The sequence below is a fragment of the Podarcis raffonei genome, chromosome 9 (genome assembly GCF_027172205.1).
Source record: "Podarcis raffonei isolate rPodRaf1 chromosome 9, rPodRaf1.pri, whole genome shotgun sequence".
NCBI classification, from domain to species: domain Eukaryota; kingdom Metazoa; phylum Chordata; class Lepidosauria; order Squamata; family Lacertidae; genus Podarcis; species Podarcis raffonei.
The window spans coordinates 44,958,635-44,976,351 of NC_070610.1; the positions used below are offsets into that span (position 1 = coordinate 44,958,635).

A 17,717-nucleotide genomic window follows, 5' to 3' on the forward strand; every position below is an offset into this window, starting at 1 on the left:
AAAAGGCCCTTGGCATTATTCTTGAGCATTCTTAATACATGGAGCTCAAGCTCCAAGTGAGTTATGAAGTAGTGACAGAGTGGGAATGAGGTATCAATGGTTAATATCATAGATGCTCATAACTATTTTATTTTTATATTGAGACATTTTGGGTTTTTACTGCTATTCATATATAAAGCTGGAATCTTAAAATTAAAATAATATATTTTCTCTACATGTGTGTGTTATGAAAATGCGATCTTTTTTTTAAAAAAAAGAAAGGAACAAATTTCTACGAAGGTAATGGGCATGTTAGAGGAAGTGGGCCGCCTCTGATGATCTTGCCTTTTTGTTGCTCCTTTCCAGAAACCTGTGCTGCCTGAACTGATGCAACACAATATATATATATTTCTCTAGTCAGAAGTTTTCTTTGAACTTCATTTTTTAATTGTATATATGAATCATTAGTGACTTTTTGTGTTGCATATATTTCATAGATCAAAATGTGGGTCAGTAGCAGTTAGGAAACATTATGTCCCCCAGGAGTGAGTAATATTACAATAGGTTAGTGAGGCTATTTGTTTCAGAGAGCAGATGTAATGGGTTGTGTTCTGAGAACCCACAGAAAAGACCTGAACTAGGATCCCGCAATAGGCTAAGGCAGGCATAGGCAAACTCAGCCCTCCAGATGTTTGGGGACTACAACTCCCATCATCCCTATCTAACAGGACCAGTGGTCAGGGATGATGGGAGTTGTAGTCCCAAAACATCTGGAGGGCCGAGTTTGCCTATGTCTGGACTAAGGCAAATAGACTGCTGCAAACATGGGGCTCATCCAATACTTCCCTTTGTCCCATGATTTCTTCCACTTGGTCCATGACTTCTGGGCACAGGTCCAAGAGTTCTTTCCTGTGTCCCAATACTTTTCCCAGGAAAATTTGCTGCTTACCGCTGAATCGGAACAAGTGTCAATCCACACGTATACATCCCTTAAATTGACATTTTCTCTGATTCAGCAGTAAACACTGGGTTTTCCTGGGGGAAACAGTGGGACAAAAGAAAAAATCTCTCAGGCCTGTGTTTAGAAGTCATGGACCAAACCAAAGTGTGGATGAGCCCAACATTTCAAAATCAGCCAAAGATCTGACAGAGCCTGAAGGACGGGCAAGTCTCTAACTACCCACATGTAAAGCTGTAAAACTGTGTTCTAGTATCTGGTAGTAAGGATAGAAGTTGGTTGTGCAGCAAAAGTTCATCATTTTCAAATTAACTCATCATTTTTATTGTTCCCGGGGTGGAGAGGAGACAGCAAGGGAGTTAGCCACTTTTGCTATCCCCTCCACACCTTCAGAGCAACACCTAGGAAGAGGTTATTCAAGCCTTAAGTAGCTAGAGAGCAAAAGAGCATCACTTGCTTAAGGTGTTACTCCATAGGTATCCATGTGGTTCTTGTGTGGTCTGTGTGGTTCTTGAGGAGAGACAATAACTGATGTAACTGGCTCACCTCACGATGAGAATAGGAATCTCATAACCACCACATTGTGCTTTAGTGTACAGAACTGAAAGCCTTAATGCGGCTCTTTTGTCCCTGTGGCAAAAGTCCTCAACCCGTGCAATTGAGAAAGAGGGAGATTTGTTGGCAACACCTGAAATAAATAGAGCAATTTCAGTAAAAGCATCATTTTAAGGGTTGCAATATGCCTTAGCGAAGACAAGAACCTACCGAGCTTTGATTTCACACTTCAGACATTTGATGAGAGGGCCGTAATTCCTTTTTAGTTGAGTTAAGTCTTTAGTAGCTAATATGCCCAGATATTTAAAATATGTGTCTTGCAGAGATAACAAGCCTATATTTGCTAAACACTGTTGGTCCCTCCAAGGGATATTCAAGCATAGCAGCTGAGATTTTGAATAATTGACCTGCAGTCCTGCTGCAGTTTGGAATCGAGCCAATTCAGCCTGTAGTTAAACTTCTTTCTTTCTTTGTTTCCTGCATTTATATGCCACCTTTTTCTCTTAAGGAAGTCAAGGTGGGATACATGGTTCAGCCACTCATCATTTAATCCCTATAACTACCCTGTGAGGTTGGTTAGGCTAAAGAGGCAATCACTGGCCCAAGGCCACCCAGTGTGTTGCCAGTAAACAAGCTCTCCTCTATAGATTTTGACCAATATACACCTAGCAGACAATCCTCATAATAATTAGGGGACTTGAGTCAGATACAAGGAGTAAATAAATTTCTCTTAGTAATTGCATAAAAATCACAGTAGAAATAAGTTTGAAATGTGGCTGAAATGTGCCGCTAACCTGACTACCCTAGGTTCAGAGACATTTCAGAACCATAATATGCTGCAAATCAGTTGTAGCTCAGAAGCACACTGGCTCGCATTTGTGGACTAAAAAGCTTGGTTTGTGCTTTATACGGGTTTGTGTAGTTACACTAAGTCTGTCAAACTCTAACTATGATCAAAATTCTTTTTTACGTTAAACTCTTCTTCTCCTTGGCTTCAGCCCTTTCTGTTTGTTCCTGGTTAAGGGGGAAAGAGTTTAACCAGGATGATATGCTGCACCAAACCTTGGCTTAGCTGCCCTGCCACACTAAGCTAAAAGGGTTGGGGAAGACCAAAGCAGGTGTGGGCTCCTCTGCAGCACATCCATGTATCCCTGGTAAGCCATGGTTTGGCTTTCCATGTTGTCCAAACAGGCTTGCTAATGAGAGCTTGCTAATGGATGGAAAGTTATCTCCCTTAGTTGCTATGGCACTTGCAAGCCCATGGCCAAAGGAAAAAAGGATTCCAAATCTAATGCCTTGAATTAATTTCCCAACTTTTGAATATATGAATTAGCCCTGTTGGCAAGGGTCTGTGGATGAAACATACCATTTCCATTGTTGTTTATCTACAGCATAGCAAGTTTTATCAAACAATTTTGGAAAGTATAATGAGATTCTATGTAATGAGACCATTTTGAATCTGCACGGCTAGTAAAAAGGAATCAGCTGAACCACCACAAAAGTGCTTCAAAAGATGAAGTATATTTTATTTAAAGCAAAATGAAAAACAACAACGGATGTGGAGCCAGGAGAATATTATCATTCATAACACATGATCATAATGTCATCAGCTGCTCGTTGAGATTTCACTGTTTATTTCTCAGCCAAGTTCTTTTATCCTAGGAATCTGTGCCAGTAGTCCTGAGTTTTTAATCTTAGTGCAGCTGAAGTAATAAATCCAGCATCTAGTGTTCTAAGTAGAATTTAATTGTCCTCTGTTTGGGTAGCATAACTTAAGGGACTCTCCCTTTAATTTATTGAAATAAATTAAATAATAACAATAAATTAAAGGCAGAATAGATTTATTTGTGGGGTTTAATTTTTAAAATACAGCGAGAAAGAGATAAATTATTTCGCTAATAAACCACTGTGATAGCTTTTGAACCAAAAATACAGCTGCGATTAAGCAACCCCATCATTTTTTTCCTTTTGCAGTGTTAAAAAACCCGATCTGTAAGTTATATAGATTCCCCACTTCTGACAACAAGTGGATGTGTGTACGAGAACAGATGTCTGAGAGCACTCTTTCTTTTCATATTCCCAAGGAACTCATCAGCCTGCACATAAAGGAGGATATGAGAAGGTAAGGGAAACAGCATGAAAAAGTAAAAGCAAGCTATAAAACTGTCTTTATAACACTGGTAATAGAAGTTGACTGAAATCCATGAGTTCACTGCTAGGAATCAACACAGTTTCAACCTGTTCTGTCTGCCAGTGTGGGGCTGAGCTGCAGGCAGCTGCCACAAGTAAGCCCAGAGGCTGGGAGTCAGGAGTTGAGCCATTGGTCAAAGTCAGAAGCCAGAGCAGAGGAATGGTGGAGGCTGGCCTCTTAGGGCAAGTGGGGCACTGCCCCACCAACCTCGGCCAGCTCCTGTCGGAATTCAAACCAGCAGAGCCTCCAGCTCTTAGGAATTTGGCCACCCTCCAGGTGCCCGGCTTGAATCCTTGTTTACCTCCCCTGCCAGCGTCTGCCGGCAAGATCAAGGGAGGTCTCTTCGGCGATCCTTTTCAAACGTGAAAAGAACACACCACTCCTCCCCCTCCCATCTCCAGGGGGGGGAATGAGACAGACAGAAATATATTTACATGTCTTTATTCCTGTCTTTCAGCAGTACAGAGAAACATGTCTGTACACTCTGATTCCAACTGCAGAGAGAGAATAAACTCCACCCATGTACTTCCAGTACAGGGTCATGTGTCACTCTGAGGTAACATCCGGCTCTCAGAGCACTTTACAAACTGTCCCTGGTTCCCACGGTATAATCCAATAACATCAGTTTCCTGTTTACCATTCCAGCCACCTGGAGCTCGCTTCTGCATTGCTGCTTTTTCGTAACATCCTCCCCCAAAAGAATCAATGCGTGTTGCGGCAAACAAAGCGTGATCCAGAGAAGAAAACAAACAGTTGTTATACACATAACACTCCCCTGTTGTTTCAGTTCCACCCTTGGAACTCCCCGCCACTGGTTTCCCCAGTGTACCTCTCTGGTTGTCTGGTTTCCAAGGAATGAGTGCATCTGCATTACCTTGGCTAGCAACTCTCTGTTGTGTCTTTGTCTCTGACTTAGACACAGCTCCAACCTGTCCTCGGTTGTTTACAACAGCAACACATGCAACAGCTAAGTTAGCAAACTCCTTTGAGTACCTCTTGGGTGGTTGACCCTTTGTAACTCTCTCAGACCTACGTATGAGGTGCTGATCCTCTCTGCTCACTGGTCCATTCTCAGGACTCTTTGGAGAACTAGTTCCAATGGTAAACAGTGGTTCATCCTTCAGTTGTGAAGGCCTATCCATTGTGTGAGACTTCCTCTCAATGACTGTGACAACTGAGCTCTCCGAGCTATCAGTGTCATCACTTTCTGTACAGCTGTAATCAGTATAATCATCATCATCTGAATCGTCCTCAGTGGGAAATGTGTGTACTATCACTCTCTCCTGTTCAGGAGCACTCTCTAGAAATTTTGTGAGAATCACCTGACCAGATTCAGACAAAATTACTCTGTAGAGACCCTTTTCATACCCCACAAAAATGCCTCTGGCATTCTTTACTCCACCTGGAGCCTCTGTTCTCACATGAGACCCAAAAACCTTGAAATGGGCAACAGAAGGTTTTCTGTGGAACAGTTTCTCAAAAGGAGAACTTCCCAACTCTTTTGAAACCTTTCTCATTTTCGTATAACAGAACGACATTAGAGACTCGGCCCAGTACTCATGTGGCAGATGTGAACTTAGCAATTGCGCTTCCATCCCCTTTTGCAATTCTCTGTTCACCCGTACACAGACACCCCTGTTCCACGCTTCCGCTGAAACAGAAACCTTGTGTCTTATTCCCTTCTTCTGCAGGAACCTTTGGAAATCCTGTAAAAGAAAAATCTGCTTCTCATCTGTGAATAGACAATCAATGTTAGCATCATGCATACTCTTAACTTTGTCACAAAACTCCTGAAACCTCTCCAAGGCTTCCTGTGGCTTTCTCAGCACATAAACCCAGACATAGTTAGAGAAATGATCCACACACACAAGATAATATCTTGCATTGCCTCTAGATGGTTCTAGAGGACCAATCACATCAGCATACACCCGCTGAAATGCTCTGTTGACTCCGGTCTTCTTCTTGCTCACACCTGCAAGAGAAACTAGGTTAGACACAGATGAATTACATTCCATGTAATCACTTTGTGCAAAAGTCAACAAATATAGTCCATCCTTCTCTCTGGCCGAAAGAAATAACTCTCCATCTTTGTAGATCTTGCAGCTCTCAGCATCGTAGGACAGTTTCAGTCCTCTCTTTGCAATCTGCGAAACACTCAGCAGATTGAACTTCAATTCAGGAACCAAGTAAACATTGTTTATTGTCAAGTTCAGACTCTTAAGATAGACAGTCCCTTTTCCGGTCGCTTCCAGCTCCTGACCGTTGGCCTGTGTCACAGTGAAGGTTTGCTTCTTAAACGTTGAAAAGAGTCCTCTGTGTGGGGACATATGAACCGTCGCTGCAGTGTCGATAATAAACGCGTTCCCAACATCTGGCGTGGTTCCTTTCGCCATCAAAGCCTTTGCAGGTTCCACCATAGGCTTGGTATGACCTTTGCCTGACGCTTCAGGCTTTGCTGAGCGGCCCTTCGCTCCTTTTGGCTGACGTGGCTTCTTACAGTTCCGCTGAAGATGCCCAGCCTGTCCACAATTGTAACACTGGACAACATTCAAAGCTACAGCATCCTTTCCAGTAGCCTCATCGGTGGGGGAATTAGAACTCCGTTCCTCCCTCCCCCTGTCCTTTACTTCCAGTGCAGCAAGTCTGTCCTGTTCATTCAATACGACGGCAGTCACCCTTTCCGCGGTCAAAACCTGAGCCGGGAGGGAACCAAGCTGACTGGCAACCGTTTTGTAAGTCCGATTTAGGCTGTTGATCATCATGAAGCAAAACACTTCCTCCTGCAGACGGAAATTGCGTTCCACCATCTGCTGGCGCAGATATTTCATCTCCGTCAGGTGCGCTTGAACATCTCCATCAGGCGCAAGCCTCAGATTGGTCAGCTTCTCAAAGTACAGCAACGCTGAAGAACCAGCATCCCTCTGATGTGTTCTTCGCAGCATTTCCCAAATTTCCCGTGCATATTCCAAACCCTGAATATGCACCAATTGGTCATCTGACACACACAGAATTATAGCCGTTCTGGCTTTCAGATTCTGTGACTCCCAACCTCGGGTTGGTGCTGCTGGGATGGGGTTCTCAATCACGTCAAAGACCCTCTGATTCTGCAGCAGGGCCTTCATCTTTATAGACCAAGATGAATAATTGTCATTAGTCAGGGGAGGGGGATAGGGCAAACCTCCCGCCTTCTTGGAATCCATGCTGAATCCAAGGGTCAGCTTTACACTCAATCTCAAGCCAGCTTTCACTTTCACGCCAGTATACTCCAAAAGTCTCTGTTTACTGCTTCACTGGCAGGCAAACCTTTGGGCTGTTTTTTCAAAACCCTTGCACAGCTGCGCAGATACACTTTCGATTTCCCAGGCTCTTTTTAGCCATTCTTTAACTTTCTAAGTACTTGCGGTAGTTGCCTAGCAACCTGCTCAGGACGGGATTCCTTATCTAACCACAGGAATTCCTGGTATGCAAGCCTGCTCTTTCAGAGCTTGTTTTTCAAACGCAGCTATTGTGAACCAGAAATTAAGCCTTTCTGCGTTCATTCTCTCTAGCCCGAAATGCAGCATACCTTTTGAGCATACACTCCTCTCGGTGTCCAGCTGTCTGTTCTGTTCAGCTTCAGGCTGCAGGCAGACGCTTTTCTTTATCTCCTTAGGTGCAGAGGATGGCAACGATTCATCGACCTCTCACCTCTCATGCAGATTCTCATAGATCAGATAACCATCGGTCTGCTACCAGATGTCGGAATTCAAACCAGCAGAGCCTCCAGCTCTTAGGAATTTGGCCACCCTCCAGGTGCCCGGCTTGAATCCTTGTTTACCTCCCCTGCCAGCGTCTGCCGGCAAGATCAAGGGAGGTCTCTTCGGCGATCCTTTTCAAACGTGAAAAGAACACACCACTCCTCCCCCTCCCATCTCCAGGGGGGGGAATGAGACAGACAGAAATATATTTACATGTCTTTATTCCTGTCTTTCAGCAGTACAGAGAAACATGTCTGTACACTCTGATTCCAACTGCAGAGAGAGAATAAACTCCACCCATGTACTTCCAGTACAGGGTCATGTGTCACTCTGAGGTAACATCCGGCTCTCAGAGCACGTTACAAACTGTCCCTGGTTCCCACGGTATAATCCAATAACATCAGTTTCCTGTTTACCATTCCAGCCACCTGGAGCTCGCTTCTGCATTGCTGCTTTTTCGTAACAGCTCCCACCTGCTTACCTGCCTTCTTATTTCCAACCAGCCCCAGAAGTGACACTAGCTATCAGTTTCATCCCAGCATTTCCCTCATAAAACTCAGCAGGGAAGAGAATGGGGACAAAGCTGGAAGGAGTTACTTCTGCCTGCCATTGGCTCTGCCCATCATCCATTGCCTTCACACCATACATTTAAAGCACCTGTGACTTCCCCCAAACAATCCACGCAACTGTAGCTTACCTCCCACAGAGCTACGTTTCCCAGCACCCTTAACAAGTTGCAGTTCCCAGGATTATTTTGGGGAAGCCATGTGCTTAAAATGCACCATCAGCTCCACCTACTGTTGACCTCCCTGTCTCCTGCCATACCTGTTCCAGTGGTCACTGACATCCACTGCACAGAAATGCCACTAAGACCCTGTTGCTCATGCAAGGTCCTAGTTGCAGCAGAATGCCTTTGGGTCCAATGGGCAGCAAAGTGGGTGAGGCAAGTCCAGAGTGTGAGAATATTTCATTGCCAGAAAGATGTTCCAAGCTGTGGTTCTGATAGCTCATCGTGCAGGGCAGCTGCATGGAGAAAGGAAGGGCCGTAGTTTGAGCCTCAGGGGATCCTCACAGCTACTGGGAAGCTAAGACTTCTGTTGTTTATTGGCATGGAGCTGAGGCCTGTAGCCAGGAGTTGTATAATAAAAGAGGTCTAAGAATACACAGAGACAGTTTGCCAAATGTGAGGCAACAAAAAGCTAAGTACAAGTCTAATGTTGTAAAGGTTAGTGTTTTAATTTTAATTGAGCTAGACTGTAAATGCCTTCTGCTACTTATTTATTACTGTGTTTGTTTATAACAATTACGCCCTGCCTTTTAGCCAAAAAAGCTCTCCGGTGTCATTCAGACTGCAGTTTATTCATTTTCTTGATGTTTTCCTGTTAACTTTGTGCATTATGTTTGACCTTTCACATGACGTAAAAGCCATTCTGGAAAACCAATGGGATGTAATAGAATATTGCATGTGTTTGTCCCTCATTTCCGTGTTCCAGATACAGTATGATTTTTTTGCGGTTTTCTTAGCTTGGAAAATATTGGGCGCACTATATACCTTTCTCTCCAACTCACTGTTACTGTCAAACTTGAAATGTCCATGGAAAAAGCAGCCCACCCCAGAATGAACAAGTAACCTGATCCAGCCACCCTTTGCCTCCCTTCCCACCCCATGATTCTCTGGTTGTGAAGCCCGGATTGCCCTCTCCCCCTCAACAACTGTGGAATGGAGGGGATGGTTATAAGGGTAGTGCTTCTCTCCTGTTTCCTAATGTTCACTTCACACTGCAATACCTACTGGTGTAAGTGAAATGAAGAGCGAAATGGTGATGTATCAGTTCTTCAGTGGGAAAGGAACGTTATGGAAGTGCTAACCTTATAATCAGTAAAACGGACAGGATAAGCCTCGCATGTGAATGCAGCCTCAGAGTAGCTTACAAAAATCACTTCTAAAAAGACATAACACATGTGAAAGGAAAAAAAGCAAGCTCAAGCACAGGTTCTTAAGGTTATGACTGGTGTCAGTGGCGGTTCTTGCTGTTGGCATCTAATAAAGAGCAGTCCCTCCCTTCCCTGAAGCCCCCAGATCAGATCCAGGAGAAAAGCTGCTGACGATGTCCAGGTCAGGACAATGTCCACACAGTTCTCCCCTCTGGCATAATGGCAGCTAGAATCCGCACAGGGAAAGGCTTGGTGGTGTTACCCTCTTCCGTGGTCCAGAAACAGAACTCATATCAACAAGGAGTTATGTCCTCAGTATTGTGGGCCTAACCTTAATAGAACCCACTCCCAATAGAAGCCAGGCAGGAATTCTCTCTACAGAGTTTCAGACGTCAGGTCAAAACAATTCTATTTGAGGAGATCTTTGCAACATGAATTTTTCTGGTGTTTATGTTTTATTTTTATTTTTGTTGTAAGACACTTTATAGCCACATGTAAAAATGGGCTGTACATTTTTAAAATAAATAAATAGATAGGCTTAAAATTGACTTTGATTGCAGCCTTATCTTTCATGCTTTATCTATAACGAGCTATGAAACTATGAACTAGTTTTACTTAGCTCATACTAATAATGTTTCTTCATCATAAGTATCATAATTTTAATCTGAATGCATTTGATATCAGTGATCCTATGCAAACATCAAATTCAGACTGTAACTTCTGTGGTAGATAGCCAGTGTGAATGAGTGTTGAACAGATTAACATAACGAAAGCCTATGGGCAGTTTAATTACATTGTTCCAAAGACCCAGAGCATCAATCCTTATTTTCAATGTTGGAAGTTATTGATTGTAAATAGGGCTTTCTGATAGTCATCAATCCAGTAATCTTGCCACAGACATATGCTTAAACATAATGAAATTAATTAAGTCATTAAGTGAGTAACATCATAGATTTAACTATGCTTCTTTTCTTTAACCTCAGCTGATTGTTATATTAACACTGCAAGGAAACACAACTAATAGGAGCTAACTGTATGGTTTATAACCACATATAATTGATAAAAAAGTAAAGATACATTTCAAGTTGTCATGCTGCTATGTCTAAAAACCAGCTCAATCAAAAATACAATTTCTAAGTATTTTTAATAGCCAAGTTTTATTTCCAATGAAACCCTCAGTCCACTGCATGTGTTATTTCTTCTAATCCATTATTTCACAATATGGCAAGAAATCCTGCAAGCATACAGATTCACCCGCTCCTACTGGGATATGCAAACCAAGCAGTATGCAAAGCTTAAGATCTAAATCTAGTAAAGTGATCATGGAAGGGGTGCTTTAAGAAGATATTGAGAGCTATAGTCTGCCTTCAAAAATATGCAAATGATTCCCAGTAGAAGTTAATGAGAACAGCATGCATCTGCATTGAATGAAGGGTTTAGCACTTATACAAAAAGGATTTTCACTGTTTTATGCAACATTTAGCCACCTGCTCCTGATTTCAGATTAACCTTTAAGAAGGGGGCCTTCTGAGAATGTAACTTCCAAATGCAGGCAAACTTTGTATAAAACTTGTTATTTAGGATTCATGTGATCCCCAAACAGTATCCTATCCTGACACAGCTCAAACTCAGACCCATTTAGCTTTAATACACACACACAACAGGGGGAGAAACTTTTACACTTTGGTTTTTATTTTATTTTAAACATTTTCTCTTCTCTGTTGACATTTGGAGTTCAGGCACTCAGCAGAAGTTGAATTAAATACTGGATCCCTTTTGAAGGGGCACACTTTACTCTGGATATAATCACACAGATATTCCGAGTTTAGGAAAAATAAGAGATTCCTAGTTCTGTATAGTTAAAGCTATGGTTTTCTCAGTAGTGATGTATGGAAGTGAGATCTGGACCATAAAGAAGGCTGATCGCCAAAAAATTGATGCTTTTGAATTATGGTGCTGGAGGAGACTCTTGAGAGTCCCATGGACTGCAAGAAGATCAAACCAATCCACTCTTAAGGAAATCAGCCCTGAGTGCTCGCTGGAAGGACAGATTGTGAAGCTGAGGCTCCAATACTTTGGCCACCTCATGAGAAGAGAAGAGAAGGCTCCCTGGAAAAGACCCTGATGCTGGGAAAGATGGAGGGCACAAGGAGAAGGGGATGACAGAGGACGAGATTGTTGGACAGTGTTCTCGAAGCTACGAACATGAGTTTGACCAAGCTGTGGGAGGCAGTGGAAGAGAGGAGTGCCTGGCGTGCTCTCGTCCATGGGGTCACGAAGAATCGGACACGACTAAACGACTAAACAATAACAGTTCTGTATAAATTAGGGGGAGATTCATTGAGCCATGCTTGTTCTTGCTTCTCAGCAGGAGAAACATAAAAGATGCTTTCTCTCCCAAGGTGAGGATGAAGAACATGGAAGTAGAAAATGAGATCAGCAACCCTAAGAATATCAGTCCAGCACCTGAGAGAAGGACAGCATATTTTAGATCAGAAAGGGAAACTTGGAGATTACTCTGTCTGGCTACTCTTTCTCATGCAGACACATCTCCCTCCACTGCATCCCAACACTTCCATCATCCTCAGCAGAGCTCACAGTTGCTAACAACAATTAAATTTAAAAAAAATTTTTCCTTCCAGTAGCACCTTAAAGACCAACTAAGTTAGTTCTTGGTATGAGCTTTCGTGTGCATGCACACTTCTTCAGATACACATCTGAAGAAGAATGTATCTGAAGAAGTGTGCATGCACACGAAAGCTCATACCAAGAACTAACTTAGTTGGTCTTTAAGGTGCTACTGGAAGGGGGGGAAAAAATTTGTTTTGACTATGGCAGACCAACACGGCTACCTAGCTGTAACTGGAACAATTAAATTAAAACTGTTAAAGAAGTATAACAGTAAAAAACCAAAAAACCAACGCTCGCTAATAGCAGACTAAAAGGATAAGACAATAAAAGCAGCAGCTTTATAAGCTGTTTTACTACAGTAGCTTCCAACAAGTTAAAATAAATTACCAAAGCCTTCCTAAAGAGGAAGGTTTTAACAACATGCTAGAATGCTATTAAAGATGGGGCAAGAGAAGCTGCTTTTGAGAGGATGTTCTAGAGGTTTAGTGCAGGGACATAGATGGCCTAGTTGGGCCCAACTTAAGGATATACAGAAGGATATCTGTAGCGAAGACCTCAGTCGGTAGGCGGACCCATTTGGAAGGGTGTTCTTCAGATAGATACCCTGAACCTGGCCCTATTGCTGTCAGAGCAAAATGAAGGAAGATATAATAAAAGGCCACAAAACTGTTGCTAACAATAAGATAATATATATGTAGTACAATACCTAAGCACTAGACAGTTTTCATATTGAAAACTGGGAGAACAGAAATACCTTAATAGGTATGTCCTAAATATTGCATTTGTGTGGATGTGATGCACATACCTGAGTGGCTGCCTCCCTGAAATAAGTTTGTTTGTCTAGTAAATGTTTAAAAGATCTCTGGAGACATGCTAACCTACCTATTGAAGAAGATATTCCTTCAAATATATCAAACCCGAGGCATCTAGTTCCTGGAGAATAAGCGTTTTGCTAAGTGTTTCCCATTTCCGTGAGTGATGTCGAGTCCAAGGACTATGCTAGAGGATTTAGTTTCCTTTGCATGAGAGAGCACTGCAAGCTAATGGTGCTTTTGTAATATTTGAAGTATTTACAAATGAAGTAAATAATAGCAAAAAGCAAATCCCCCCGCCCCACCGACCCTCCATCAAGTTCGAAGATAGCGACAAAGTAGCCCCATTGTACTTGATTTTATATACTGCTTTGGTGGCAGAGTCCCTGAAATGGATTGCAATAAAAACATCATAGCGTAAGAAAATACCGCTACCACCATGGCCGCTTCTAATCCAGGTATTGGTCCTCCTCATTCTCCAAATTCAAAGTGATGACTCCTATATATCAACATCCCACAACACCCCTGCAGAACACTAGTCTCAGACCCTTCTTGAAGGTGAGAATCATCATGGTCACATTCCCCCTATTTATCTTCTGATAGAGGTCCTCTGTAAGGGTGACTAAGACTATCTACTTAGTCATCTATATTGATGACAGTTTTACTAAATCCATATGGAAGTAGATCAAGAGAATCCATACCAGCTTTGAACTGGTAAGGTGGTGCCCATTTAACCACTCTGGTAGGAAAGGCTGATTAGAGATTAGTTTGCAGTTACACAGTGTATTATGCCTGTTGTCTTTGTCCATGGAGTTTTCTTGGCAAGGATACTGGAGTGGCTTGCCGGTTCCTCCTCCAGGTGGATCACGTTTGGTCAAAACTCTCCACTATGACCTATTCATCTTGTGTGCCCTGCTCGGCGTAGTTCATAGCTTCTCTGAGTTCTTCAAGCCCCTTCACCACGGCAAGGCAGTGTATGGAAGTGAGAGCTGGACCATAAAGAAGGCTGATCGCCGAAGAATTGATGCTTTTGAATTATGGTGCTGGAGAAGACTCTTGAGAGTCCCATGGACTGCAAGAAGATCAAACGCATCCATTCTTAAGGAAATCAGCCCTGAGTGCTCACTGGAAGGACAGATCGTGAAGCTGAGGCTCCAGTACTTTGGCCACCTCATGAGAAGAGAAGACTCCCTGGAGAAGACACTGATGCTGGGAAAGATGGAGGGCACAAGGAGAAGGGGGCGACAGAGGACGAGATGGTTGGATAGTGTTTTCGAGGTTACCAGCATGAGTTTGACCAAACTGCGGGAGGTAGTGGAGGACAGAGGTGCCTGGCGTGCTCTGGTCCATGGGGTCACGAAGAGTCGGACACGACTAAACAACAACAACATACAGTGTATTCTCCCCCCCCCCCAACAGCAACCTTACAAACATGCTTCTTTTCACTATCAGGACCACTTCTTACCTTGGAAATGTATTTGAATTAGCAGAAGGCTAATTGTAGGACATTCGGCTCCAACTGTTTTGTCTACATCATAGGATGTCCGCAACTGAATTTCATCCAGTTATAGGGGAAGACTCTGCAGACTTCTGTAGTCAATGTAGCAAGCAAGTACACAACCAAATTGTCAGCTTAGCAGCAAAACTTTGTCATATGCTTTCAGGGAGCACTAGATGAGGTCAGCTTCCAGAAGACTGAACAGGAAAACTGGAAACTTGCTAAAGGATTTCCTTTTGTAATATCGGCGACAGGATGATTTTCCATGACACTGACATTTTCACTTAGAATAAAGAGGTCAGAAATGTATCTGGTGTGATATGTTTAAAGAGGAAAATAGGATTTTTGCTTAAGCTAATGTTTTAATTAGGTTTTCCTTTTCTGTTTGGTATAAAACAATGTTACTCATGCAGTTGTTAGTATCTGTCTGTCTCGGGAGACAACAGAGGAGTGCATCTTTGGGGCTGAAGTCAAACTGTTGAAGAGTTATAGTGCCCAATGTGGCTGTAGAGACCAGTATGGGAGGGATATATTTTGTTGCCCCTGGGGGAGATGAAGGCTGTGCTGCTGCAGATGCACCATGGTGTTTCTTCTCCTTCCAGCAGCCATTCCACTTCTGGCCATGGCTATGGATACATAACCTGACTGTCTTCAAGCACTGCAGTTGTCGGCAAGGGATTCCAACAAACAACAAGTTTATATTGCCAGTTGTTGAGCTGTACTGCCTCACACAGTATAGGTGAAGTTATTTTCATGTGGAATGTGATTATTTGCAATCCCATGCCACTGGGCTAAGTAATAATAATAATAAATTAAGACCAATGGAATGGGCTCTCCTCTTCTAGATGTATTAACCATATGTCATTCTCACATAAAAGGCCATCAGACACCACAATAACGATGACAAAAGGACCTTTGACAGTTTGTGTCTGGACTTGGTAGTGGGCTGGATGAAGATGAATTCTGAAAAGGTGATGGCACTGTAAGTGGGTGGTTTTTGGGTCTGGGAAATAGATGTTCATCCTGCTCTGGATAGGGTTGTACTCTCTGTCCATGGAGCGTTTGGTTTGGTAGTAGTCCATCCAGCATTGCTTCTTGATGTCTCGGTGGCTCCAATGGCTCAGATGCATTTGGCTGTTTTGCCAGCTACAACTGTTCCTGGACATGGACAGCCTCCACTATCAGAGGTAGCATACCTCTGAATAGCAGTAGCTGGGAATCACAGGTGGGCAGGTTGCTATTGCATTCACGTCCTACTTGCTGGCTTTCCACAAACATCTGGTTAGCCACTGTGAGAACAGGACTAGATGGACCATTGACCTGATCCAATAGGTTCTTCTTATGTTCTTATGTATGCGATGCATGCGCTATACAGTTGAACTACAGAACGGTGCTGTATGTGTGCCAATAAAGATTGTAACAATTTAATTGCCTTTTGAACCATTCAGTAGTAGCTGAATATTTTCGTGTCATGGGGCTGATGCTGTGACTTTCTTTTTCCTTCCATCCCAGGAATCAGGACCTTAATGAACTCGGGGAACTTGCTCCACATTGGGACAATATGCGGAAAAGTGTTATTTCACACTGTGATCAAATGTTAACTCTCTACCAAAACATGCTTGCAGAACTTGGGAAGTATACAGGTATGAGACTGTTCTCACTGAAGAGTTGAAGTAACAATCTGGGGCTTTCTACACAGCTATGTGGCATGGGCGCCATTCAGTTGATATCCTTGCCACCCAACTCCTGAAGAGTTCAGGAATGGCCCTTGAGCATGTATGCTGCTCCCCTCCTCATGCTGCTTTCACTTGCCCTCACAATGAAGAGATCTGAATGAGTGAGCTGGAGAGTCCTTAATTATTTGAACGCAGGACCTTCTTGAGCCTTGAAAGTAAAGTTCAAAAAACCCCACAGTCTCAGGCTGTGCACACACCATACATTTAAACACATGACTTTCCCTGAAGAATCCTCGGAAGAAATATCCTATATCACCAAACATATAACTAGATAATTTAATCGTGTGTGCATGCACATACACAGGTACGCACACTACTTTATATCCATCCCTCCTTAAAGGCAGTCAGAGCTGCATCTTTTGAGTTCTCATGTGGTTTCTGGTCTGGGGATTCCAAGCCAGACTCAAATCAGCCACTCCTTGTTGTTGGCATCTGCCTGTCTCAAGAGACCATGGAGTGCACCTCCCGCGGTGAAGTCAAACCGCTGTGTTTGCAGCACCGAAGTGACCTCCCGGGGTGCACGTCTGGCCAATGTGTATGAAGGTCCTGGGCTGCCCAAATGACAGTACTCTCCCTTTCAGTCTTGCTGATGTTGTCCAAAGGAAAGCAGAGCAATACGTTTAGCACCAGCTTTGCTGCCAGAGTCGCTGGAAGGAGGCGTACAAGGCGCCCCTTAGTAGTAAGGTAATATGTGAATGCCTCTGGTAGTGTGATACATAGGTTCTGCTTGGAAATACATATCTTGAGTTAATAATATGTCAACAATCATTATGCCTCTTTTGTCCACATCCTCTGGCCTCTCTTTCTGGAGTGGTGTAACTAACTGCATAAGACTTCAGTTAGCCATTCTTGGGCAAGGTGATTGACTGCTTCTAGGGGTCTGAACTTATGTGGAAATTGCCTGGTCTTATGCAGCACCTGGTGGTCCTCCCCAGGTGCCATCTCTGAGGGGGGTGACAAGAAGGTACCCCGTGGGTGGCTCACCCCGCCACACCCGGGCATGGCGATGCGAGCAGCCACCATTGCGCCACTGCAGCCGCGAGCAGAGGATCCCACCGCCGTCCGTACGGTGCCGCTCCACGCATGCGCCGCACGTAGTGGGACCGTGCATGCGCTGCTGGACGGTTTGCCCCACCCCTATGGATGGTTTTCCCCGCCCCTTGACACCCTGCCCCGGGTGCCAGAGAGCCTTCCTTTGCCCCTGCCTGAACACAAGCATTCCTCACTGCAACATTCCTCTTTTTGTAAACCTATAAACACAATATAGTTCAAATGTGGCATCAAACATGCTGTGTACTGATTTTTAGCCATTAAGAACATCCATCACTAAACACAGGGGGTGGGTGAGACACGAACATTAGTTCGTTCTGTGAATTAAAAGCTATTTTGTCAACTGCTTTTGAGGTGCATGCTGAGAGAGACAGTTAGCAAGCCGATATTTCCTTGATGCACAACAACACATTAAAAGCAATTTCAAAATGCTGTCGATGTGGAAGTATTGTTCTGGCATTTTTAGAAAGACAGAGCATCACATGGGTACCTCAAATAATGATTCTTTTCGCTTTTTCTTCCCAGGCTCTTCTTTCAAATCAAGCTGCAGTAAAGGAGAAAAGACACTAGAATTTGTTCCAATCAATCTACATCTGCAGAGAATGTATGTGCACAGTCCTCGGTTAAAAGGTAAG

At 43.4% G+C, this 17,717-nt stretch overlaps 1 protein-coding gene across 8 annotated transcripts in view; it reads left to right on the plus strand.

Annotated features, from left to right (window-relative positions):
• The window catches only part of INPP4B (inositol polyphosphate-4-phosphatase type II B), a 270,717-nt gene that overhangs the window by 173,655 nt on the left and 79,345 nt on the right, over nt 1–17,717 (plus strand). For all 8 annotated transcript variants that reach the window (XM_053403297.1, XM_053403299.1, XM_053403298.1 and 5 more), the window contains 3 exons: nt 3,467–3,614; nt 15,809–15,939; nt 17,608–17,712. In XM_053403297.1, the coding sequence (XP_053259272.1) occupies nt 3,467–3,614; nt 15,809–15,939; nt 17,608–17,712 (384 nt within the window). The remainder of the gene's footprint in view (nt 1–3,466; nt 3,615–15,808; nt 15,940–17,607; nt 17,713–17,717) is intronic.